Source organism: Astyanax mexicanus, chromosome 14 (genome assembly GCF_023375975.1).
Source record: "Astyanax mexicanus isolate ESR-SI-001 chromosome 14, AstMex3_surface, whole genome shotgun sequence".
Classification (NCBI taxonomy): Eukaryota; Metazoa; Chordata; class Actinopteri; order Characiformes; family Acestrorhamphidae; genus Astyanax; species Astyanax mexicanus.
The window spans coordinates 35,529,708-35,557,177 of record NC_064421.1 but is presented as its reverse complement, the minus strand read 5'-3'; the positions used below and the strand labels follow the sequence as shown (position 1 = coordinate 35,557,177).

The following is a 27,470-nucleotide window of genomic DNA, read 5'->3' as shown; positions in this document are numbered from 1 at the left end:
TGGCAACTGAAAAATGCAGCATACCTCGGCTGCAGCTTAGGCTTTGGAATGCAGCTAAAGTATATCAAACCATTAAATATCATTGTTGCTTTAGTAGTACATTTCAACATGGCAATTTCAACAAACATGTTCAAAAGCCTTTTTGTAAGATGAATCTACACCTAAAATTAACTGCTTTTCAGGAAAACTCCCAGAATGCTCCTTTGGTGCATGCCACTTTGGAAACATTGCTGCGGTTTCTGAACTGGATCCCCCTTGGCTACATCTTTGAGACCAAACTCATCAGCACTCTTGTGTACAAGGTAATACCAGCTGCTCTATAGTCTATAGTGAGCAAGGTAATACCAGCTCACTCTCTGCTAGAGATGCACTGTACCAGCAATAAATTGGTATTACTTTTCTTAGAATCATTGGCATCAGATAAGACCAATATTTTAAATGATTTTGTTTATTTATTTATTTTTTTGTTGCATGACGGAAAAGGACCACGCAGTGTTGGCCGCACTACTTTTAAAGTTCTTTGATTTTAATATAGTTATTTTATTTTATTTTTTTAAAGTTACACCGGAGTGTCAAGTCTCTGCAAGTTCTAAATGTGTATATGGCCGTTGGCTGTTGTACATATGAAATACTTGCATTGTCCCAGAATTTCCACATCGGTGCATCTCTCTACTCACTGCTTATCATTCCTTATGATTCCAATGAATCATCCACTAATGATGTTTTTCTTCTAGTTCTTTTGAAATTACTCAACTGTTTAAGTGAATCTAAAAGGAAACTATCTGCAAATGAGTGTAAACGCCAAAGGTGGTCTTCGCTACTGAACTCAAAACTCATTTCAAGTAAAAGTAAAAGCAGTCGGGTAACCAGAGCTTGGCACTTCTTGGTATAATTTAGACCAGCTGAACAATTCTATTTGTGTTTTTTGTTTTGTTTAGTTTTTTTTTATATTTATATATATATATATATATATATATATATATATATATATATATATATATATATATATATATAATTATACTACTACTGTGCAATAGGCCATGCTGTGTCCTCCTTGGCCATGTTGGAGCTTTTCAGTCAGGCAGGAGAGGGGCAGATTATGGCAGAAATTGGGGTCAAACTTGGGGCATAATTAAAAAAATAAAAATAAATTTCGTGCGTTAATGCTTTAACAATCACAGCCCTAAAATAAACACAATCAGTTAAAGAAATTAAGATAAATTAGTAAACTTATGCTTTTCTGGGTGGTGAGGTGGAAAAGGTTTAGAACCTCTAATGTATTTTTTAGGCTTGTGCATTTGTTAGAACTTTTAAAGTGAAAAAAAATTTCTCTTCTCTCCACTGGTTTCTTCACCTCTTGGTAGTTCCTGAACGTTCCCATGTTCCGAAACGTGACGCTAAAGTGTCTGACGGAGATTGCGGGTGTGAGTGTGAGCCAGTATGAGGAGCAGTTTGTTACACTATTCACACTTACTATGATGCAGCTTAAACAGGTAACATGCAGATAAAACCAGAGCAATTACAACAGAAGACCCTCATATAGTAAAACAGAGCAGGCAGTGTGCCATGTGTGGTAAATCTGTTTCTTTTTGTTGTGGTTTGTAGATGCTGCCTCTGAACACCAACATCCGCCTGGCATACGCCAACGGGAAAGATGACGAGCAGAACTTCATTCAAAACCTCAGCTTATTTCTGTGCACCTTCCTAAAAGAACATGGCCAGCTTATTGAGAAAAGACTCAACCTGCGAGAGACCCTCATGGAGGTACTCTTTCCCACATCCATGTGACTCTACTGTGAAGCTTTCAAAAAAAAAAAACATTCCTGCTTGCATCTCTCTAAATAAATCTCTCATCTTCCTGCCCTTCTAGGCACTCCACTACATGCTCCTAGTGTCAGAGGTGGAGGAGACTGAGATCTTTAAAATTTGTCTGGAATATTGGAACCATCTGGCAGCTGAGCTGTACAGAGAGAGTCCCTTTAGCACCTCCACTTCACCCCTGCTCTCTGGCAGCCAGCACTTTGACGTGCCCCCACGCAGGCAGCTCTACCTACCTGTATTGTCAAAGGTGAGGAGGTCTTACGTGGATAGACACTCAAATTGTGTGCTAGGGCTGGTCTTATGCCAAGACCAGCATATTACCTGGGAAAATGTAGCTTTTTGTTTAATAAAAAACAGATAATTTGCATATAGCATATGCTTCCAATATCTGTTTCTGATTAATCAGCAGTACATTCTACATAGTTCAGTTTTACTAGTTACAGTTAGTTACTAGTTATAGTTAGATTTCTTTTTTACTATTCTACCTATACCTATTTGGCTTTTATATGAAGCATTTTTTTTATTTCAATTTAACATTTAGTTAGATTTTAAGTAATATTGTGAATGTTTAACATTCTGTTATTTAATATAAATGACATTAAATTGACATTCAGACAGTAGCATCAGATTCTTAAAAATAGCTGTTCAAAAATGATACATACTCATATTTCAAAAAAGAGCAGAACAGAGAATAGAATATATCCCAGTACAGTAAAATGTCCTTATTTGCACATACTATTAATGACTTAAAATCCTGGTAATTTAACTGGCTCTCACTAGTCTAAATAATTGTGTCGATGAATCTTCTGACCAAGTGTTGTTATACTATACACAAACTCGCAAATGTATGTCTTTCCTGAGCTGTACAATTAAACTGTACACACGCTCACACTCATAGTGTATAGAGTATAAGATATTTATGTACCTGTGTTTCAGGTGCGTCTGCTCATGGTAAGCCGCATGGCTAAACCAGAAGAGGTACTGGTAGTTGAAAATGATCAGGGGGAGGTCGTCCGTGAATTTATGAAAGACACAGACTCCATCAATCTCTACAAGAACATGAGAGAGACTCTAGGTAAGGACAAACACTCACACCTTAACATCATCATTTCACACTATGTGCTTTACCTCATATATTGACTAAATTGATTAAATTCTTCTGACTTCTGACACTAGTTGAGACATTGTTAATCATTGCTCTATTTTAATGTTTGTGTGTTATTTAATAATAAATTGAGACATTTGTTTTTAAAGAAATTGTAGTGATTGATTATTGACACTAGTTTAGACTTTATTAGATATAATCAATTATTAGGGTTGGAATTTCTAGACACCTAACGATTTGATTCAATTATAAGATCAGTGATGCGATTATAAACAGTTATTGATTTATAAGGTTGATTGCGCTAAGAGAATGGCTGCTGTTTTGTTGTTTGTTTGTTTGCCACTCTTATTGCACTAAATGTTACTAACGTGGCAGCTACAAGTGGTGGCTTAAAAATCAGTTCAGTATTTTTATTCTTTCTTTTTAGTATACCTAACCCATCTGGACTATGCTGATACTGAGCGCATCATGACGGAAAAGCTTCATAACCAGGTAAATGGGACTGAGTGGTCCTGGAAGAACCTAAACACACTGTGCTGGGCTATTGGGTCCATCAGTGGAGCCATGCATGAAGAGGATGAAAAGAGGTTCCTTGTCACAGTCATTAAGGTATTTTCTCTCTTAATTAAAAGTATCTCTCAATAGTTCACGTAAATGATCCAACCAGTATGACTTTGTGTATGTGTGTTTCTTAGGATCTGCTAGGATTGTGTGAGCAGAAGCGTGGAAAGGACAACAAGGCCATCATTGCCTCTAACATCATGTATATTGTGGGTCAGTACCCACGATTCCTTCGTGCACACTGGAAATTCCTTAAGACTGTTGTCAACAAATTATTTGAGTTTATGCATGGTAAGTTAACCTGTGTGCTTGGAATTTGCTAGTATACAGTGTCTATTTGCTTTGTTTTATACATGGAGACAACCAAACTGAGATTAGATCCTCCTGGATGTTGGCAGTAAAGTATACATGAAGTAATAGTGAAAACATTTGTGTATTTTCTGTCCTTGACATTTTGAACTAATTTGGTTGCAGTAAATAACTTAATTTAGTAGATTTTATTCCAAGTACATTACACTTAAACATCTGATTAAGTTTATTACGTCTGTTGGGTAAGGTAAGTGTAAAATGCTCAATATATTTTGTTTCATATTTTCTTTTCTTAGAGACCCATGATGGAGTGCAGGACATGGCATGTGACACATTTATTAAGATTGCTCAGAAGTGCAGGAGACATTTTGTGCAGGTGCAGGTTGGAGAGGTCATGCCTTTTATTGATGAGATCCTCAACAATATCAACACAATCATCTGTGATTTGCAGCCACAGCAGGTCAGAACTGGCATTTTTGGACCATGTAACATACTGTTTAGACATTATTAAATATAAATAAACCTGTATGTTTGTACAAGTACTGGGATACAAATGTTAGTCACTATTACGACTATAAAACAGACAAGTTTATTAAGTTTGTCAATAGAATGTTAAAGGGGCACTAAGCCCCTTGGTTTTTGCTCACTCCACCCTTAGCTCAAATTTGAAAAAGGCAAAAAAAAAACAAAAAAAAAAAAATGGGAGGGTAGTTTGGGAGGGGCACTGGGTAATGTATGGGTTTAGAGGCAGGGCAGGATGGAGAGCTGATTGGTTGAGCTGCAGCAGCAGCAGCAGTGTTCCTCTGATAGCAGTGAGACGCTGATGGTTACATATTGTGATTTAGTCTGTGTACCAAAGAACACAAACACTTTATGCCTATAGGACAGTTGAACCTGAGAGGGCGCTGCATAGGCCAAAATTGTCACAATAAAAGCATTTTTTTAAGATTAAAAAATGTTTATAAAAATGTTTAGGCAGGGCTGGTATGTTTCATTACTTCAAGGATCACTTTTCAGATATTAATGGGACAAATTTGTTTCAGGGTTTAGTGGCTCTAAGTATCATATTTTTCGCATTGTAAGCTGCACCAGATTATATGGTGCACTATCAGTGAGCATCTATTTTCATTCATAAGGTGCACTGGATTATAAGGTGCATTTTAAGATGCGCAATTAGCAACTGCTGTTTAGGCAGGTTCGGCTGCTGGGTCATGGTGGGGGATAGCTAACTAACTTTCATAAAACAAAACTGTAATAAAGACTTTCTTTTAAAATCATATAGCAGACGAAAACTTCAAGCATGGACACTTCGCTTTAAATCACACCACAGTTTTTTAATAACATTCAGGTCTGTGGACTGAGATGATCATTCCAGAATGTTGTACTTGTTCCTCAGCATGAATGCTTAGTAGATTTTGAGCAGTGTTTAGAGTTGTTATCTTGCGCAGCTTTTTCACTGATTCATTGTTCTCAAGAATCTGCAGAGATTGACTGGAATCCATGTGACCCTCAACTAAAACAAGATTCCCAGTACCTGCACTGAACACACAGCCCCACAGCATGATAAAACCACCACTAAATTTTACTGTGGGGGTCAAGTGTTTGTCTTGGAATGCTGTTTTCTTTTTCCACCATGCATACCGTCCTCCAAATAAATCAATTTTAGTTACATCAGTCTACAGCTAGTGTGGCATTGACTAGACAATTGTAATTGCAGTTAACTTGAACTAAATGTGTTGCCACAGGAAACTGTTGTTACATTATCATAAAAAGAATTATATTTTTCTGCCACTCATCTCAGCTGTAGTAATATTATTGGCTAAAATCATATGAAGGGAAACCACCTCATCTTCCTACCAGTTTAACCCACTGTGACACCCACATCCTTTTCTTTGTTCAGGTGCATACGTTCTATGAGGCTGTTGGTTACATGATAGGTGCTCAGACAGACCAGGCTGTGCAGGAGCATCTGATAGAAAAGTACATGTTGCTACCAAACCAGGTGTGGGACAGCATTATTCAGCAGGCCACCAAGGTAAGAAAAGATGCACTACACATGGCCTCATTCTGTTAATGCAGTATTTCTAGTACATTATTATATAAGCATTAATATAAGCATCCCTTTGGGGCAGGTCATTCTGACTGTAGATCATTGAAGATGTAAAAAAGGACCAGCATCACTCCTTAATTTGCTTTATATGAAATGTTGATTTCAATTATTTAAGTATATAACATTTTTCAGGTCAATACATTTTTTATTTTAGCTTTAATGGAATCTGATCCAGAGTTGTTTAAATGCTTGATCAAAATAAGGATTTTACAGATTAGTGGGTCTATTGCAGGTGGTTATGATAAACAAATCATGAGTATATTTTTTCCCCTTTGTGGCAGAACGTGGACATTCTGAAGGACCCAGAAACAGTAAAGCAGCTAGGCAGCATTCTGAAGACCAATGTGAGGGCATGTAAGGCCGTGGGTCACCCCTTTGTCATTCAGCTAGGACGTATTTACCTGGACATGCTCAATGTGTACAAATGCCTCAGCGAGAACATCTCTGCAGCCATACAAACCAATGGTATGTGAAATTGTATATTTTTATTTTTTATTATTATTATTTTTTATTTTTATTTTTTGTACAGTATGTAGTGTTTCTGCTGTGGCATATACAGTACTGTGCAAAAGTTGTAGTACTCTTTAATACTTAGTACTTAACATGAAAAGCTCAATTAAACACTAATTTAAGAGCAAGTATCGCTCATGTGAGCTGGTGATGGAATTTAACTCATCCACTGGGGTGCTGGCTGAGCTTGTCCAGAAGAAATCTAAAACAAAGCTTTGTTCTCCAGTTCTCAACTACTTCCTAAAAAATATGTTATGATATGATATATAATATCAGTTTTAGTGTCAGGAGATGTAATATAAATCTTGTGCTTACACTTAAAATCTCTACACAGAATTGTATAAAATCATTGTGAAAGAAAGAGCTTACAATTGTAGTAATTATTAAACATAGATTGTTTCAGTTCTGCAGTAATTTTACAGTAAGCAGGTTAAGTAGAAACACTTCTTGAAGTCTCTGATGCTCCATGTATAGACACTAGAGTGTCACTATACTAAGACTAAGACACTAGTGTTAGTTCGAAGCTTTAGTGGAGTGGTGTCAGTCCAGAGACACATTTGCTGAGCAGAAAATAAACACAGTGTGTCATCTGTTTGTTGTGTTTTGTGTTTGCGTGTAAAGGCCAGTCTGCTGTGTTATTTATATATGCGTGTTTGCGCAGGTGAGATGGTGACAAAACAGCCTCTGATCAGAAGCATGCGCACTGTGAAGAGAGAGACTCTCAAACTCATCTCAGGCTGGGTCAGCCGTTCCAATGACCCACAGATGGTAAGCAAGACAAAATAAAATAGTAAAACGTATCCTGAACATCATATTTTTTACACTATATAGTTCACTATTTAATACATTTCTATTTTCTGGTCTGTTTTATATATACGGCACACCAGATGCCAACAAAACTGTAATTCTTAAAACATTTTAGACAAGCCCAACAAACACTGGATGTTAATCTACACAGATTTTTCTCCTGAAAACTGTTTATTTGGGTGAGGTAAGTGCTTACATTTATTTACTGTAAGCTCAGATTCCCACTAAAGCTGGAGCATTAGTGGCTAACCATGCTAATACTGTTTCAGTTGTACAGGGGTTAGCCGGGGTTAGTAGCAGGCTACATGCCAATAATATTTACCTCTAAACGACCAAAGAGCTAGCGCAGTTACTGGCTAATGTAATACTGCTGGAGAACTAAACTGATATTCCTGTTTAACACTGCTCTTCAGCAGAGTGGCTTTACTGTTCCTTACAACCTGACTGATAAAATGTATACATAAGATGCACTGATGATTTATAGTGTGAGGAATATGGTAGTGTTTTATTTAAGATATCAGATTTTTGTGGTGTAAAATAATATGAAAAATAATATTTAAAAAATATGTAAAAAGTGCATTTGATAAAACAGTTACAGTGGTTAAAAATAGTTTGGGCCTTCCTAATAACTTTCATAATTTTCCTTTTATACATCATTGGTTGTTTGGATTTGCAATTTCAGTAAATATCAGTGTTGATCTGCTGTATGATATATTTAAGATGTGAAATGAGATTCTGTTGGGATTTACAGAAAGTGTGCAATAATTCTTTAATAAAATTAGGCAGGTGCTTAAATTTGGGCACCCTTGTCGTTTTATTGATTTTAATACATTTAGCACTTATTTTTTGGAACTTGTTGCTAAGCTCATTGACCTTTGACCTACAAACACAGGTGAATCCAATTATGAGAAAGGGTTAAGGAGCCGCTTGCAAGTTTTTCTCCTCTTTGCGTTTCAATGAGGAAAACAATAACAAAGCTACTGTGCATGTCTGTTCCTTCGATGCTTCCGGTGGCGCTATTTTCAAGTATTCAGCTGTCAAAATGAGAGCGCATATTTCGCAATTCCCCCGAAAACAGAGCAAACATATGGTCAGAAATTAGTAAAAAGTGATCAGACCTCTTTTCCTGATCATTTTGATAAGGATTTAAGAAGGAAGTTTTTCCTCTGATTTAAAACGCTTGCCAGATGTGACCTACCCAGATGTGATCACTATCTTGTTGAAACGCAGTGAAAGCGTACCGCAGTTTGAGCGCATATAATTACTTTCTCAGTGGAAGTTGGGAATATGAGTTCCTATAGTAGAGAAGCATCACTATAGTGTATGGTGAGGTGGAGCAAGTCAAACGCTGTCCAACACGTACTCTGCATTATTTATTGATAAGAAAGAGGGAGAAGTTGTGAGCGGACACTGTAACTGCATGGCAGGTTCGCAGTGTGAAAAATGAAAGCAGGCGTGTTTACTATGGAGGACCAAAAATGACAGAAGTATAAATAAATAAATGTTGAAATAAATAAATGAATAAATAAATGAATGTTGATGTAAATAAATGCACATATAAATGAATAAATAAATATATTAATAAGAAATGTATTAATTAATTTATTTACCTATACAATTATTTGTGCACGTATTTATTTATATATTTATTTATTTATTCATTTATATGTGCATTTATTTATATATTTATTAATTTCAACATTAATTTATTCATTAATTTATTTATTTATATATTTATACATTTATATGTGTATTTATTTATACTAATGTAATTTTTCGTCCTCCATTGTTTACTTGTTTAAAGAACAATTTGACCTGATTTTCAATGTTTATGACTCTCAGATTAGGTAAGGTTTGCATTCATGTCAGGGTTTCCCCCAGGATTTCCTTGAAGGTGCGGTGGCAGGACCCCCCGGTTGGGAACCGATAATTTATATCACGTTAATGATATCACGATATAACACAATTACACATGTTTCCAGTTATTTTCTTTATTTCCAACTGTCACTGAAAAATGCCCACTTAAAACAAAAAGTTGCAAAAAGTAGGTTTCTTTAAAATAAATCCTTATTGTTCTTTTTTCAGATACGGTAAACGTAAAAGTGTGCAACACAAAATGTTAAATTATACATAACAGAGGAGAAAGGGCACAACAGAATATATATGTATTATTTATTCGCTCTTATCTGTATTAGGTATTTTAAATGTGAGAATGAGTAAATAAAATAAAAAATATTATTGAATTTAATTAAAAATTGTGCTTATTAAAACAGACAAATAATATCTTTAATCTTTAATTTAATTACAATAAAATGTTTACTGGACCGTGAAAACAAATGCATCACAGAGCTGTTCTAGGGTGCCTCTATTCTAGGGCCCTACATCCTTGCTTTATGACAGCTCCAGAAACAGAAACATAGCGTGATTTTCACTCCACCAGGTGAGTGAGCCTGAGTGGACACCTGCGTAAGTTGAAGCTGTTTAATCACTGTTTAATTCATCTCTCTCTCTCGCGCGCGCATTATGTTTCAGTCTCTCTCTCTCTCTCTCGCATTATGTTTCAGTCTCTCTCTCTCGCTATTTACAGGCGCGCTCTCGCTCTCTCTCTCTCTCGCGTTATGTTTCAGTCTCTCTCTCTCGCTGTGTCCTATACTCACACTCTCTCTCTCGCGCGCGCGTTATGTTGGCACTGCATGACTAACTACCGATTTCCACCCCCGAAGTTCAACACATGGCTGACGGAATTATTCCCCCCTAAATTTAGCTCCGGCAAATTTAAGACATTTTGGTTGAAATTTTAAGACAAAATAAGACTTTTCAAGGCCTTATTTGACAAAAATGAAATTTAATACCATTTAAGACTTTTTAAGGACCCGCGGCCACCCTGCTACATGTGCAGGACTGGAACACAGCTGTGCGTTTAGGAATTACGGCTAGAGAAGCCCTCACCTGTAGCCTCCCGAAATAGATGCAACATGCGAAACCAGCCGTGTTGTGTAGGCTACGTCTACAACATATTACCGATATAACCCTTGAACAATGTTCAACAACTTGTTCACAAATATAAAAAAAACATCATTTCAGCGCCACATACCTCGGATTCAGTTGTCCAGTTTGACAGCCGGTGTCCTGTCGAGATGATCAAATTCCAGTGTCAGAAACGAGAGAGGGCGGGGCAACGCTGATCAAGCGCGGGAAAAACGCCGGGCTCCGAATTTTCACGAAGGGTGGCGGGGAAGAACGAAGGCGTGGCGGACCGCCGCACTGAAATGAACGTGGCGGAAACCCTGCATGTTAAATTATGTTAAAGTTACGTCCACTGTTTTGAACGCTGTTTACCGCTAAACGGAAGTGTCCTAGGGACAGCTACGTCACTTCCTACGCTCGTGAATATTCCTATAACTATAACTATAACTGTTCTCACCATCCTTCTCCTCTGATTAACTAGAACTGTGCCTGTGGTTCTTCCATTTCCTCACTATGCTCCTCACAGTGGAAACTGACGGCTACAATCTGAGATTTTTGTGTCCTCCCCCTAAAAACATGACGTTGAACAATCTTTGTTTTCAGCTCATTTGAAAGTTGTGTTTTGAGGCTCCCATGTTGCCACTCAGAGAAGATGCAAAGAGGAGAAAAACCTGCGATTGGCTCCTTAACTCTCTCACAATTGGATTCACCTGTGTATGTAGGTCAAGGGTCAATGAGCTTTCCAAACAAATTCCAGTAATTAGTGCTGAATGTATACAAATCAATAAAACGACAAGTTTGCCCAAATTTCGGCACCTGCCTAATTTTGTTTATAGGATTTACAGGAAGTGAAATTCTTTAACCTGTAAAGCCCAAAACATTGAATAATGGACAGAAAATTTCAATTCTTTGAAACTGGAGCCTTTATTGGTCCTTCTAAACAAACAATTTTTTTCAATTTGTATCATATTTGATACAATGGGTCAAAATAATAATACAATTTCAAAGTAATGAGAACATTTTAGTTATTTTTACTCATTGTGTATTTCGCTAACCAATTTTTGTTGTTGTTATTTTTATCTTTTTATTTATTTATCTTCCTCTAGCTGCTCTGTCACTTGAATTTCCATCCAAAATCCTCTTCAGAGCATCTTCAAGACTGTGTTTTTTGCCATTTAAAAACACACACACAAAAAAAACTGATTATTGTGTATTTTTCCATTCATCAGAATTCATCAGTTTTTAGCGAAAATCAGTAAGCGAAAGGAAGTCAATAGCAGTTGTACCATCGCAACACCTTACTAGTCATCAATCACGGTACAGCAAATTGCATATCAAATTTTCTGCTCTAAATGTACTAAATTGTGTATTTTAAACATTTAATTAGTTCACTTGAAAAATAAAAACTGTATGTTGCTTGATGTTATGTGTAATGCATTAAATACAATAAAATGACAGTTTACAGATTTAGAGTCAAATTACGTCATTACGTCATTTTCAACACGGTTTTATTAAAACATAGATTATGAAATAGTAGGTAATTTCACATTGCATCAACCCTGTAACTGTTCCTATTGCTGTTTCATAAAAAAAAAAAATCTCACCTTAACATTTTCAAAATTGGCAAAGTTTTTCTTTAAAATCCACCTGTGTCCTCTTGCTTATTAATGACAATCTTCTCACATCCCTGGAAATCCCTCTAGTCAACAAAATACTGCCATCTGTTGAATTATCCGTGCACTGCATGTGTATCGTAGTATACATTGGGTTTTTCAGGGGAAAAAAATGTAACACCGCTCACATGGAGGGCATGTATCAAATATGATACGTTTGGCGTTCTACTCAATTTTACTTCTCAAATGTCACTGTGTTCATCTGCTGTATGATTTATTTAACTGATCTGAACAATCAATGATATATAAAGAAAAATAAAATTATAAATGAATGTTTAGGGGTGCTTAAACTTTTTCATACCACTGTGTAATAGGCAGTATGATTCAAATGTTTTACACATATGAGAACATGTAAATCTGTATCTGATTAGAGGGAGGTTTATTACAGTAAACACTAGCATTATTAATAACCCTAGCATTCCTAATTTATACTAAAAATAAAACACCAACAATCCATTGTGATAGTTAAGTGTGTTGGCCTAACCATTTTTAAAGATCTCTCAGAAGGAAACCAGTGTTATCTAATTAGTCCTTATTATTAAAGTAACACAGGTGAGCTGCTGGTGCAACTGAAAACAATCTATACTGTCCCTAAAGTTTACAGAGATGATCAGCACCCAAACCCGCGCTGTTCCAACTGTGTTTTGCCGATTGTTTAAAACCTTTACTGACCCACAGAACATTTTGTCAACTGTTTTTATTTAGGTTTTATTGTAATGGTAAGCTGTTGTACAAATGAAAGCAATATGCTGAAACAAATACATTTTAACAGAAACTACATTGTTGAGAAATCATTTTTATTTTAAGAATCAAAGTAGGGCTGAGGGCTAAGCAGTATTCATATCTATGTCATATGAAGTATTAGTGTGTTGTACCTACAGCATGTGTGAGTTGGTCTGAACCTGTTCAGATTATCTGTCCTCACTTTACACACCCTTGTGCGGTCTCTTACCCTTCTGCTGCCTGTTTCTCATTGTGTGCGTTTGTGTGCATGTTTGCGTGTTTTTCAGGTGGGAGAGAACTTTGTTCCGCCACTGCTGGATGCCGTCCTAATAGATTACCAGCGGAATGTTCCGGCAGCCAGAGAGCCGGAAGTGCTGAGCACTATGGCCACCATCGTAAACAAACTGGGCGGTCATATCACAACAGAGATCCCGCAGATATTTGATGCAGTGTTTGAGTGCACGTTGAACATGATCAACAAAGTAAGACCTCTTGTATTAACCTGCACACTCAAACATTTCTCAAGGGCCAGTAGTATTTATACACGTTTTAATCTTTTAAAAAAAAATAAATTAAGCCTCCGGGCTCTCCATGACACACAAACTACTAGTTAGCCTTTTTTTCTTTTTGTCAGGTTAACAGTACAAGGCAGTCCCATCAAAACAAGTCAGATGCAAGACCTGTTTTTGCATATTAGCATATACAGTCATATGAAAAAGTTTAGGCACTCCTATTAATCTTAATCATTTTTAGTTCTAAATATTTGGGTGTTTGCAACAGCCATTTCAGTTTGATATATCTAATAACTGATGGACACAGTAATATTTCAGGATTGAAATGAGGTTTATTGTACTAACAGAAAATGTGCAATATGCATTCAACCAAAATTTGACCGGTGCAAAAGTATGGGCAACCTTATCATTTTATTGATTTGAATACTCCTAACTACTCTTTGCTGACTTACTGAAGCACAAAGGTCGTTTGGTAACCTCATTGAGCTTTGAACTTCATAGCCAATCCAATCCAATATCCATATCCAATCATGAGAAAAGGTATTTAAGGTGGCCAATTGCAAGTTGTTCTCCTATTTGAATCTCCTCTGAAGAGTGGCATCATGGGCTGTATGGGAGAGTGATGTGAAAGAAGCCATTTCTGCAAGCACGCCACAAACACAATGCAAAAGCACACCTCAGGCGACTCTGTTTGTGGCGTGCTTGCAGAAATGGCTTCTTTCGCATCACTCTCCCATACAGCTTCTCCTTGTGCAAAGTGCGCTGTATTGTTGAGCGATGCACAGTGACACCATCTGCAGCAAGATGATGCTGCAGCTCTTTGGAGGTGGTCTGTGGATTGTCCTTGACTGTTCTTACCATTCTTCTTCTCTGCCTTTCTGATATTTTTCTTGGCCTGTCACTTCTGGGCTTAACAAGAACTGTCACTGTGGTCTTCCATTTCCTTACTATGTTCCTCACAGTGGAAACTGACAGGTTAAATCTCTGAGACAACTTTTTGTATCCTTCCCCTGAACAACTATGTTGAACAATCTTTGTTTTTTGATCATTTGAGAGTTGTTTTGATGAGCCCATGATGCCACTCTTCAGAGGAGATTCAAATAGGAGAACAACTTGCAATTGGCCACCTTAAATACCTTTTCTCATGATTGGATACACCTGGCTATGAAGTTCAAAGCTCAATGAGGTTACCAAACCAATTTTGTGCTTCAGTAAGTCAGTAAAAAGTAGTTAGGAGTATTCAAATCAATAAAATGATAAGGGTGCCCATACTTTTGCACCGGTCAAATTTTGGTTTAATGCATATTGCACATTTTCTGTTAGTAATATTTCAGGATTGAAATGAGGTTTATTGTACTTTGTCCATCAGTTATTAGATATATCAAACTGAAATGGCTGTTGCAAACACCCAAATATTTAGAACTAAAAATTATTAAGATTAATAGGGGTGCCCAAACTTTTTCATTTGACTGTAACTTCATTAACTTCTCAAGTTAACTGTTACCTGATAATTTGATCAACAAATTTAATTATATAAACCTAATAACTGGTTGTGCCACACTTGGCAGCAACAACTACAATTAATCGTTTGCTGTACCTTGCAGTGAGTCTTTCACAGTGCTGTGGAGCATTTTGTGTTTTTGTGTTCTTTTTTTTTTATATAAAGCATTTAAGAATGACAACCAAAAAAACAAAGGGGGCAAGCACTTTTTCAGACCACTCTATTATCTGCACTGCTCATGTTTAAATCAAGCTTAGCTGTTGCAGAATAAGGTGGATACTAATTTCCTTTTTCTTGAACCTTATAATCCATTCATCTGATGTGTTGTGCTGTGTTTGTGTTATTGCCAGGATTTTGAGGAGTATCCAGAGCACCGGACACACTTCTTTTACTTACTGCAGGCAGTGAATTCCCATTGCTTTCCTGCGTTCTTGGCGATCCCCCCAGCACAGTTCAAACTGGTGCTGGACTCGATCATCTGGGCCTTCAAGCACACCATGAGAAATGTGGCTGACACTGGTAAGTGCACATGCACTGGACTTTTAAATAAGTAATGTATCCTTGAAGCATATACGAAATCTACTACAGAGCGGTCAGATCAGTTTTTGTTTTATAAGTTGACAAGCGAGTTATGTTTGTTTCTCAACTCACTCACCTCAACTTTATTTATAGAGCACTTTAAAAACAACAGCTGCAACATACCAAATTATAGGTATCAAATATAGGTATCAATAAAAAATAGTTTTATATAAATCTATGAGCAAAGTAAAAGTTAAACAAAATAAAATAATAAAAACAGAAATAAAATAAATAAATAAAACAAGAACAAAGTCTTAAATTTGGTTAAAAGCCAAGGAATAAAAATTAGTCTTTAGCCTGGTTTTAAACGTGGACAGTGACGGGGCTTGTCTGACATAAAGTGGTAGGCCATTCCACAGTTTAGGAGCCGCAACTGAAAAAGCTCTATCCCATCTAAGCTTGCGCTTTGACCTCGGCACCTCCAGGAGCAGCTGATCAGCTGACCTAAGGCACCGAGCAGGGACATAGGGGCAGAGCAGCTCAGCGAGGTAAGGCGGAGGGAGTCCATTTAAAGATTTAAAAACAAATAAAAGAATCTTAAACTGAACTCTAAAATGCACAGGCAGCCAGTGGAGGGAGGCCAGAATGGGAGTAATGTGCTCTCTCTTGCGAGAACCTGTTAAAAGTCGGTCAGCAGCATTTTGCACTAACTGAAGGCGTTTAAGGGAGGACTGATTTACTCCAAAATATAGTGCATTACAGTAGTCCAACCAGGATGTGATGAAGGCATTGATTCAGGTTTCAAAGTGCTCATGTGTAAGAACTGACTTCACTTTTGCCAGCTGCCTAAGGTGGAAGAAGCTGGACTTGACTACTGCACCAATCTGGCGATCCAATTTAAAATCACTGTCCATCTTAAAACCCAGGTTAGAAACTGTTGGCATCACATACAGAGCTAAGGGGCCCAAATCAACAGGGCGGGCTTCACAAGAACCACTGGGGCCAAACACAATCACTTCTGTTTTCTTTTCATTAAACTTCAAAAAGTTTAAAGCCATCCAGTCTTTAATGTCATTAAGACATAACAGAAGTGGTTGAATAGAGAAATTGGCTTTTTTTCTTAAGTGGCATGTAAATCTGGCAATCATCAGCATAACAATGAAAATAGAAGAGGTCCTCAAATTGAGCCCTGTGGAACCCCATATGACAGTGGAGCTAAGGAAGATTCTGAGCCAGCAAAACGAACACACCAAGATCTGTCAGACCGATAGGACCTGAACCATTCCAGAGCACTACCACAAATGCCCACTGCCACAAGTGCTGCAGACGGGAAACTAAAATGCTATGATCAGTTGTGTCAAATGCTGCAGTTAAATCCAGCAGTATAAGAATAGCATGGTTCCCTGAATCATTTGCCAGCAGGGTATCGTTAAAAACCTAGTGAGTCTAGTATGGTTCGGCAGGATTGGTTGAACCAGGAGCTGAGCTCCTCCGTATGAACAGAGGCAGAGTCAGGAGTGGAGCAGAGCTGATCGAAGGCAGTGGAGAATTGACCGGCAGTGGAGGGATTAAAACTACGACAGAGCCGAGCGAGAGCGCAGGACTTAACAGCAGCATGGTATAAAACAACATCAAATAAAATAGGCATGTGATCAGAAAACCCACTATCACAGATCGTTAGAACGTTAGAAACAGACAAGCCGTGAGAAAAACAAGATCCAGAGTATGGCCATGTTCATGTGTGGGACCCGACACACACTGCACTAGATTAAAAGAGTCAATGATGTTTAAAAAGTCCTTCACCAGATATTAATCAGGACAGCAGACATGAATGTTAAAATCCCCGACAATAAGGACGCGATCGTAGTTTGGCATAAGTCCAGCAAGAAAATCAGAGAAATCATTCACAATGTCCTTGTTTTATTTGGGGGTCGGTAAATAACAGCGCAAAGGACCGGGTCAGAGCGACCCACCTCAAATAGAGTGACTTCAAAGCTGGAAATTGAAGCTGGTACAGAGCGTTGTTTACATTTAAAGTCATTTCTAAACACTGTTGCCGTTCCTCTACCACGACCTGACGCCCGCGGGGAATTAAAAAAAATTACAGCCAGCCGGTAAAAGTTCATTGAGAGCGCTGTACTTACCGGCACTAATCCAGGTCTCTGTCACACAGAGGAAATCCAGGCAGCGAGAGTAAAATAAGTCCTTCAGGATAAAAGTTTTATTTGCCAGTGATCTGGCATTCACCCGCCCGATCCTGGCAGGAGCTGAGGAGTGGGGTTCGGCGTGTTTGGGAGCCCAGCACAGCGTCCTCAAGGTGCAGGGATTGCTGGCGGAGCCGAGGAGAGCAGGAGCGGCAGGGCCGGAAATCTTCGCCCAAGTTGGCAACAGGTATCAGGCAGGTGTTGATGGGTTTCAGAAAACGCCGGGACACGACGAATGGAAGAATTTATCCATGTCTTGTTTGAGAGATGGAAGAGGTGCTTGCCAGGCAGAACTTTAGCTTCACCTGTCGACCGCCACATTTACAGCGGCGGCGCTTACGCCGGGGCGTTTGAGTCGAGGCCCGATACAGGTGGATTGGTATCCCCGCCAGAAGCGGGGGCAGAGTATTTTGTCCTCCTTGGCAAAACACACGTATAATATCACTGACATTATGTCTCAGATCCAACAAAGACTGGCGGTCATACACCAACAGAGACTCAATAAGTGATGTTCCAAAACTTAATAGCACTAACGCCACCAAACAGAGAGAGAGTAGACGGCCAGCCACGCACACCGCCGGATCTCTCTCTCGCTCTCTCTCACTCTCTCTCTCTCTCTGTATACATATATATATATACATATATATATATATATATATGTATATATATATATATATATATATATATATAATTAAATGAACACGTGAGGTTTTGTACTTAACAAGAAAATGTGAAATAACTGAAAACATGTTTTATATTCTAGTTTCTTTAAAATAGCCATCCTTTACTCTGATTACTGCTTTGCACACTCCTGGCATTCTCTCAATGAGCTTCAAGAGGTGGTCATCTGAAATGGTTTTCCAACAGTCTTGAAGGAGTTCCCAGAGGTGTTTAGCACTTGTTGCCCCTTTGCCTTCACTCTGCGGTCCAGCTCACCCCAAACCATCTGGATTGGGTTCAGGTCCGGTGACTGTGGAGGCCAGGTCATCTGCCGCAGCACTCCATCACTCTCCTTCTTGGTCAAATAACCCTTACACAGCCTGGAGGTACGTTTGGGGTCATATAAAAATAAATGATTGTCCAACTGAATGCAAACCAGATGGGATGGCATGTCGCTGCAGGATGCTGTGGTAGCCATGCTGGTTCAGTGTGCCTTCAATTTTGAATAAATCCCCAACAGTGTTACCAGCAAAACACCCCACACCATCACAGCTCCTCAACCATGCTTCACAGTGGGAACCAGGCATGTGGAATCCATCCGTTCACCTTTTCTGCATCTCACAAAGACACGGTGTTTGGAACCAAAGGTCTCAAATTTGGAGTCATCAGACCAAAGCACAGATTTCCACTGGTCTTATGTCCATTTTTTTGTTTCTTGGCCCAAACAAATCTCTTTAGCTTGTTGCCTCTCCTTAGCAGTGGTTTCCTAGCAGCTATTTGACCATGAAGCCCTGATTTGCGCAGTCTTTTCTTAACAGATGTTCTAGAGCTGGGTCTGCTGCTAGAACTCTGTGTCTCTCTGTCCTGAGAAGCAGAGGTGACTCCTGGTCTTCCTTTCCTGGGTCGGTCCTCATGTGTGCCAATTTTGTTGTAACACTTGATGGTTTTGCGAAACATTTAAAGTTTTTGTAATTTTCCAGACTTACTGACCTTCATTTCTTAAAGTAATGATGGCCACTCGTTTTTCTTTAGTTAGCTGATTGGTTCTTGCCATAATATGAATTTTAACAGTTGTTCAATAGGGCTGTCGGCTGTGTAGTAACCTGACTTCTGCAGAACACAACAGGCACAGGCTGAACTGTTGATTTGACTGGGCTGTTTACTCCACACACAGCACGACACAGGCGCAGTTTGAGGCGGTGTGCATATGTGCCCCAGAGCTGCTTGATAATAACATTCTAACTTGTGCAACATTTTTTATTACACAGTTTGATTTGCTAATTTGCTGTATTGTAATTATCACACCCTAGCTTTATATAATATAAAAATAGCATTAAAAGAAGACGCCTACATCACAGATTTGGGTTGGGCTCAAGAAAATGGTCTAAGCTCTATCTGACACGAGCTGGCAAGTGCTGTTATTGAGATGTTACTGTGCACTGATGCTGCTGCATTTGCGTACTGCTTATTATTGATTGACTTTTTAATGTTGACTTTTAATATTATTGACTCTTTTTATTAATTGGTTTGAGAAGTTCGTATTAGTTATAGGTTACATTTTGCATGTGTTTGATCAGAACTAGGGGTGTGTTGTATTATGCGCAATCATTTTTTATAACCTTAGTCCTTGATATATTGAGTGTTTTATTAGAATCATGATATGTTGGATTATTGACTTGTGTTAAATTGCAAAAATTTCAGTGTGCCATATTAAAGTCATTATTAGTAATTAAATTTTACAAATCGTTTTGAATATCGTTATCGCAAAAATACCCAGAAATATTGTGATATTATTTTTGGGACATATGGCCCACCCCTACTGTTAACCACATGTTATAATAGTGTAAACTGTGATTTCTGTCTGTGAGAAACATAATAATGAAATAGAATTGTGATGTGGTAAAGTTTTTCCAATCACCATAACCCATGGGACATTAATGAGACTGTGTGTACTTACCCTCGTGGTCCTTCCTCTAAGAAGGCTGGGGGTCCAAATGCGTCCAATCTGGAGGTGATGCCTGTTTTAACCCTACCTGGAGGATCTACCGTTGGGGAGAGCAGAGGGTTCACTTTTCCCAGGGAAACCTGTAGAATGCCAAAGAAGTGTATAGATTACAGAGCTTGGCCAATCATAATAATACTTACCGGAAATCTTTATAAAACATAGATTAAATCACAATACAGTACTTTGGCTTTGTTCTTTAGGTTTATGTGTGCTAATTTACCCTGACCAGAAATAATGCAGTCTTCGGGAGTTGGGCTTTGGTTTTAAATGTTCACACGGCAGGGGTACTGTTTCTTCCTAAGTCTGTATCATACAAAAGGACTGGCAATCAGATTTCTTACTGACCGGACACAGTTGGCTGCCGAGAGTAAATTAATTTGGCTAAAATATTGTACAATCCAACTATAAGTCACATAAATTGACATGGTGTAAATTCATTGATTTATGAAATGCAATAAAGACTCTTGTTAGTAGATGGAACGCAGTTCTTTGCTAGAAAGTTGAGTGAAGTTATACGTAATGATGCATTTCTCTGTAGCGTGTTCAATTTCTTAAGTGCAGTTATAGTTTGTCTGTTTTTACAGGTCTGCAGATTCTTTACACGTTGCTGCAGAATGTGGCTCAGGAGGACGCTGCAGCTCAGAGTTTTTACCAAACATACTTTTGTGACATACTGCAACACATCTTTTCTGTAGTTACAGACACATCTCACACAGCTGGTGAGTCATACACGCTCATACACACATCGCTGCAGATAATGATGCATGACACACAACCAGTGACTCAGTGGTGCTATTTCCAGAACTCTTAGAAATGGTAAATCACACAGTACTTTCTGCCCAACTCAAACACATAAAAGATGCTTTAGCTCTTAAGTTTATCTTTTAATGCATGCATTGAAGGGTACCCAACCCAAATACACATACAATGGGTTTTAACCGTCTGGCAGTTTAAAGGTTAAGACACCTATAGACACAAATGTAACAGGTCTTTTTTTTTTTTAATAGTCTGGCTTTTTAAAGAACACTGATTTTTTTCTAACTTTATATATATCCCACAGGTCTGACGATGCACGCATCCATCCTGGCATACATGTTTAATTTGGTGGAGGAGGGTAAGATTAGTATGACCCTCAACCCTGGAAACCCAGTCAGCAATCAGGCCTTTATTCAGGAGTATGTGGCCAACCTGCTTAAAACTGCTTTTCCTCACCTACAGGAGTGAGTGTTCCTTTTCTGTTTATTACAATTAAATTGATGGGTATGAATAATAATTTTATGATTAATGTGCGTTATCATTTTGGTATATTAAAAATTTACTTATTGAACTTGTTGGATTAATATTTGTTTTTGTTTTGTGTTTACAGTGCGCAAGTGAAAGTGTTTGTGACCGGCCTGTTCAGTTTGAATCAGGATATCCCTGCATTTAAGGAACACCTGAGAGACTTCCTAGTACAAATCAAGGTGAGTCTCATTCTGAGGATACTGTCACAGAAGTGAAGACCAGAGACAAGAGTGAAAAATATGCCACTTTATTCCACCTGATCAGAACTCCTCGCAGGCGCGCACGCTCTCTTTACTCCCAAAACAACCCTACCTCAAAACTAAGGCAACCCCCAGGGGTCAAAAAGCATTGGCAACTTCCCCCATTAGTTTTACCCACAACATAATAAAGTATGATAAGTATAATAATATTAAATAAAATAAAACTACTGTTTAAAAAAAAAAAAGCTAATATTTTGACAAAGTTCAGCAAACATTTCTCCATATATTGTATGATTTATCATTCATGTAATTATTATCATGACAGGCAGGCCTAAATCTAATATAAATAAAATCAAATAGAATAAATATAGCATTTTGAAACACAGTGAACATACAGATTCACATTATTAGACTCAATATGTTAAATTATTGAGGGTGTTTCCATTTATTTTATGATAGGTTGATAATGTAATTATTGTAACAGGCCTGTTTAAAACAATGAATATTGTTGAAATATACTAGTATGTGTAATTTGTTTTGTCTTTCAGTTGTTGATAAAACACTGACAGATCTTCTGTAGGCTTCTTCAGTAAACAGAATAAAACACTGAATTATAACACAAGTTAACATTGCCGACGGTCCGGACCTTAGCCTGATGAAATTTTCTCTAACTGGTCCAAACTGAATTCCAATTAAATACCCCTGCTGTACAGGTACATGAAGTTAAGCCCATTTCACACTGAACGCAACATTCAAGTGGTTTATCTGATAGACAATAAAGGCATCTGTAGCTTGTATTCTGTGCGTTTCTTAAATAAACCTGTAGACTAACTTTAAGCGTAGCCTTTAAAAATTACTCGTAGTAACTTTCATTTCAGTTTTGGTAGCTAGCTATTTTGTTCAAAGTATTAGTTTACCTAGTTTAGGTCTCATCAGTCTCATTATGAATTGGCTGCTCAGTGAACTGAATTTGTGTGTATTTTAGGGGGTAATGGGCTTGCCCTCACTACCTCCTCGGGTTAAAAAAAAGGGAGAAAAGAAGATGGACTGTAAAACATTCACTTCGGACCGTCCGGTGGTGCATTTAAAGCATCTGGTGTGAACTGGGCTTCAAAGGAAATAAATCAGTAAAGAAGTTTTTTTGTTTTTTGTTTTTTTTTAACCAGTTTTTTAGTGTTTTTGTAAGACGTGTGTGCAATACTGTTGGAGTGAAGTTGCCCTGAGATAGAGAGAAGCAGCTTTGTCTTTTTGGTCTTTTCCTTTTTTAGATGTTGTTGAAGTGGGGGTACACTGAAGTAGGGTCATCTAAAGTGCACAGAGACTTTGCATGTTGGAGTTTTGGTATCTTTGCAGGGGGTGGTACTGGAAGAGTGCTACTAATGAGCTTGATGATGTCAGGCTTGACTTCTTCTACTCGTTTTTCCTTCCTCTGCCTTTACATTTTCTTCAAAGTTTTTTTTCTAATTTATCACAACCTCTTCAATTTATCTTGTCTGTCTGCAGGAGTTCGCAGGTGAGGACACCACAGATTTATTTCTGGAGGAACGGGAGGCATCTCTTCGCCAGGCTCAGGAGGAGAAGCACAAACTGCAGATGTCTGTTCCTGGAATTCTGAACCCTCATGAGATCCCAGAGGAGATGTGTGACTGAGCACACATCACACTTGTAAACACACACAGTGCTGGCACCTTAACAAAACTGGACACAGTGCTAATGGCAACAGTGTGTCTAGGCCGTGTGTGTGTGTGTGTGTGTGTGTGTGTGTGTGTGTGTGTGTGTGTGTGTGTGTGTGAGATTGATTACCTCTCTGGAGGCAATATCTGCACTTGGCTGTCTCTTGACCAAAACCAATGCCAATCTGTAAATGATCCCCTCACCCGTTGGCCCTTTTTACATGATCTCCGTTTTATATGGACACAATATTTTTGTGTAATCTCTTTTTCATCGTTAACTCAAGCTTATGTTTGGTCAGTTAACTTGCAGTGTGTGGAGTTTATTTCTGAACTACACGTTTTAACTCCTGTCTGTTGCACCTTCGTTCTTTCTTCATGCTCCTCTAATTTCTCATCATGTATTTGTTTTGTATATTGTATATTAAATTGAGTGCAGTTTTTTCCTCTTGCAGTAAGGCACGCATTAACTCTGTGATAAGGAATCTTTGCCTCCATAAGTAGTCTGCTACAGTTTCTTTGTCATTGAGTACTACAGGGCTGCATTCCACACACTTATGGTAATAGATATAAATTATATACGAATCTTAACGGTGTGAGTTTGGCAGGCTGTTGTACACAATATTAAAGCACTGAACGGTTTTATATTAACAGGAAATGATGAATCATTGCTGTGTAAGCATGCGTCAATTCTGTCATTGTCTGCCATTATTTCATAGTATTAGTAGCTCCTTATTCCTCATTTAACTTTGACAGTCTCTTGTGGGAGTTTAAAATATACTCAACAAATGTCCTGTTGAGTTTACACTAAATGCACAATTTATTTGAGACAAAATTATGCAAATATTAGAAAAATAATACATGCTTCTCTACAAGCTTCTCTAGTCTGTGTAAAAAAAACTGCTGCCAACAGAACAGGTCAGTAGTAGTAGTAGCAGTAGTAGTAGTAGTAGTAGTAGTAGTAGTCAAGTCAGTTAATCTAAACGGCTCTTCAGATGCTTTTACTTTTAATGTGGTTTAAGGGGTTAAAAGATTAATACAAATCAGGTCTAAAATCAGTTTGGATTTCCTGCTTAGACATAGGCCAAGATTCCTTATCACTTTGTATGTGTAAACGGGGTGTACGAGTGTAATGTGTGAAAAGGAACAAGATGTGCTAGTTCTGCTCTCTGCAGGCTGCAGAAGAATGTTTCTCCTACTAGAAAGGAAGGGGATTCAGGAAGGAGTAAATAAAGCTTTGATGGATGGATAGATGGATGGATGAGTGAAGTTCTGATAGATTCTGTTCGGTTTGGTCTCGTCAACATCCCAGTTGTGCCAGGCTCGAAAGCAATGCTTTGTGCAACGCAGTGGCTTTATTATGGACAAATAGTCACTATCAAATAGCATCTTTATTACCTGGGGAACACGTGGATGTTTCTTCTTTGTGTTATTGTGTGTGTGTGTGTGTGTGTGTGTGTGTGTGTGTGTGTGTGTGTGTGTGTGTTGTCGCTTAACCGACATCAGTTTTTTTTTTGGTTTCCTCAATGAGGACAGTGGCTCCTTTTGTGAGCTTTCATTAAGTCGAAGTTTAAAAAAAGTGGTCAAAATATTTATGGGTTTATTGTAGGCTGCGTCTTTATAACTGTATCTGAGCGAGTTAACATGAGAGCAGGTATAGAGATTTTTGTTTGTTTTTGTTTTGTTTATGTACTAATTTACTTTGTTTACCATTGCTGTAGTGCTACAAGACACTACTTTAGAGCAAATAAAAAAAACGGTTTACATTTAAATTTTTTATTTTATTTTTTATTTTTAATTTAACCTGAATATAATGGAATCTAGATAAAACAGGAATTCTTACATTCAGCCGGTGGCGAAATCCCCTTTCTTTAAGTGTTACGTTTGATGTGAAACTTTTTTGAGCTGATTAAAGTCGAATGAATTTTATAACCATGCTCCTCAGGCTCAGATTTATTTGTTTCTATTCAATATTGAATAACTAAAAATTTGGGCAATAACAGAACTACTAGTCAAGGATAGGGTTGTAAGAAAAAATGTGTTTTGCGATACTGTTGATTCTGAAGGACAGTATTAATTCAGAGCATATTGCCTGCACATATGGTACATGTCTGTATTCTCAGTTTCATTATTTGTAATCAGGGATACTTACAGACATGGTTCACCATAATGATCTGCAAGACTTACCTATATCCTACTGAAAATGCTAAACAGAGATGGCTGAAGTGCAAGACAACATTTGTATAAATTGTGAAATTGCTTGAAAAGTTGTTTGGTGTAAAGCTAGCATTCCATGATGCAGACATACAGAAACATACGTTGTATCACATTATCCACTTGGTGAAAATTATACATTATTTTAAAATTTTAATCAAATAAAAATCACAAAAATTACTTGCCAAAAAATGACAAAAAACTACTTACCCACCTATATTAATACTTTTCACACTGCAATTACACCTGCAGGTCTTTTGGGGTTTGTCTCTACCAGCTTTGCGCATCTAGAGAGCTCAGCGAGGTTTGATGGCGAGCATCTGTGAAAAACAATATTCATGACTTGCCACAGAAGCTCAGTGGGAGCTTTGACTGAGTAATTCTAACAAATTAATATTTTTATATATATTTAATATATATACCATTCCACTGTACCTCTGGCTGTATGTTTAGGTTATTGTCTTTTTGGAAGAAGAATCTCTTTCCCAGTCTCAAGTGTTTTGCAGCCTCCAACAGGTTTTATTCCAGGATTGCCCTGTATGTAACTCCATCTGTCTTCCAATCATCTTTGACCATGTCACTGCTGAAGAAATGCCCTTTCCTTTAACCCACCTGTCTGGTGAGTTCTTTTGTCTTCATGATTCTGTTTGTTCACTAGTTTTCTCTAACAAACCACTGAGTTCTTCACAGAACAAGCATTTTTATTTATACTGAAACTAAATTGCACACAACTGGAGTTTAATTCAATTAAACTAAGTTTCTTATGATGGGCTTTTTACAGCAGAATTTGTCACAAAGCAGCTTTACCGAGAAAAACAGGTCCACGCCTCTTATGAGCAGCACCACAGAAATGCCAATTATTGTGACAACAGTGGCAAAAAAATACTCCCTTACATTAAAAGGAAGAAACCTTAGGAGGAACGAAAACGCTAGTTAGGAATATAACTTGTTTTATGAAAGCTGGATGACTGCCAGAGGGCGGCTTAGCAGGGGTGCAGGGGTTCTCGACCTTTTCTACCTTACGGCCCAACTGTTTACAACTTGAAAGCGTCAAGGCCCCCCTAATAATAATAATAACAACAATAATAAAATATAAAAAAAACAGAGTATAATAAACTCTTGCTACCATAACTTTATCCTGAAATGGTGATTAAGGCTTTCCAAATATAGTATATGAACATCTTACTGGAAAAATGCTCTACTATTGTGCTTATTTTGTATGTTTACCTTTACATATACACAAGAGTAGCACGGTTTGACAGGGTAGCACAACTTGACAGAACACCTGATGACTGCGGCCACCAAAACATACCAAAATTTGATGAGCTGAAGGTTCCGTAGCTAAAACATGTTGCCTGAGTGCACAACCAGGGCACAGAACTGAAGGCTGATCCACAAGCTCGTCCTGAAACTCATAGAGCAAGACTGGTTAACAAAAGATTATTCCTTTGTGCAGAAACACAGGATTAGGCCATAATGTAACGCCGGAGCAATCAGGCCACCAACTTAAACAAGCAGCACTAACTGAAAGTGCATGCAGCTCACTGACACGTCTTGCTGAGGCAACAGCTAACATGGGAGTTTTGAGTGAAACCCATTTAAGACTGGCCTGTGATAGAGGTTCACCCTTTAGGAAACTTAAAACAGAACCTTAATCCCACTGAGGGCAGCCTGGGGTCCTGACAGGCCTGAGGCTCCTAGCACCCTAAAGAAAGCTACAGATCAGCTTGTGCGAACCCAGGATGATCCAATAATGTCCACACGATGGGCCGATATGGCAATCTGTGACGGAAGGTCCCTCCTCACAGGACGTGGTCAGGGCTCTCTGCTGAGTCAGAGGAAACCAGGGTGTGGGAGGCCACCGTGGAGTTACCAGGAGGACACTGTGTCTGCACTGGCGAACCCAGAGCAGGATGCTCAAAAGAAGCGAAATCGAGAGAAAAGGCAGCGTGGCGTAAACTGTTCTCAGCTCGAGGAGATTTATGTGGTCCTGGGCTTGGTAAAAACTCCAAGAACCGGCACAGCACTGCGTTGCCATACAGCACCCCAACCCGTGAGAGATGCGTCGTTTGTGATTATCTCCCGACACAATGCCACGACCCCCAACGGTACCCC

At 38.3% G+C, this 27,470-nt stretch overlaps 1 protein-coding gene across 3 annotated transcripts in view; it reads left to right on the top strand.

Annotated features, from left to right (window-relative positions):
- Positions 1–25,078, top strand: part of xpo1b (exportin 1 (CRM1 homolog, yeast) b) — a 36,321-nt gene extending 11,243 nt beyond the window's left edge. For all 3 annotated transcript variants that reach the window (XM_022672721.2, XM_022672719.2, XM_049463541.1), the window contains exons 9-25: positions 183–302; positions 1,365–1,493; positions 1,606–1,764; positions 1,871–2,068; positions 2,758–2,896; positions 3,354–3,535; positions 3,622–3,778; positions 4,093–4,256; positions 5,697–5,831; positions 6,188–6,371; positions 7,078–7,184; positions 12,874–13,068; positions 14,950–15,118; positions 20,572–20,706; positions 21,048–21,207; positions 21,354–21,450; positions 22,975–25,078. In XM_022672721.2, coding sequence (XP_022528442.2) covers positions 183–302; positions 1,365–1,493; positions 1,606–1,764; positions 1,871–2,068; positions 2,758–2,896; positions 3,354–3,535; positions 3,622–3,778; positions 4,093–4,256; positions 5,697–5,831; positions 6,188–6,371; positions 7,078–7,184; positions 12,874–13,068; positions 14,950–15,118; positions 20,572–20,706; positions 21,048–21,207; positions 21,354–21,450; positions 22,975–23,121 — 2,577 coding nt within the window. In that variant the 3' untranslated portion in view covers positions 23,122–25,078. The remainder of the gene's footprint in view (positions 1–182; positions 303–1,364; positions 1,494–1,605; positions 1,765–1,870; positions 2,069–2,757; positions 2,897–3,353; positions 3,536–3,621; positions 3,779–4,092; positions 4,257–5,696; positions 5,832–6,187; positions 6,372–7,077; positions 7,185–12,873; positions 13,069–14,949; positions 15,119–20,571; positions 20,707–21,047; positions 21,208–21,353; positions 21,451–22,974) is intronic.
- The last annotated feature ends 2,392 nt before the right edge of the window (positions 25,079–27,470 follow it).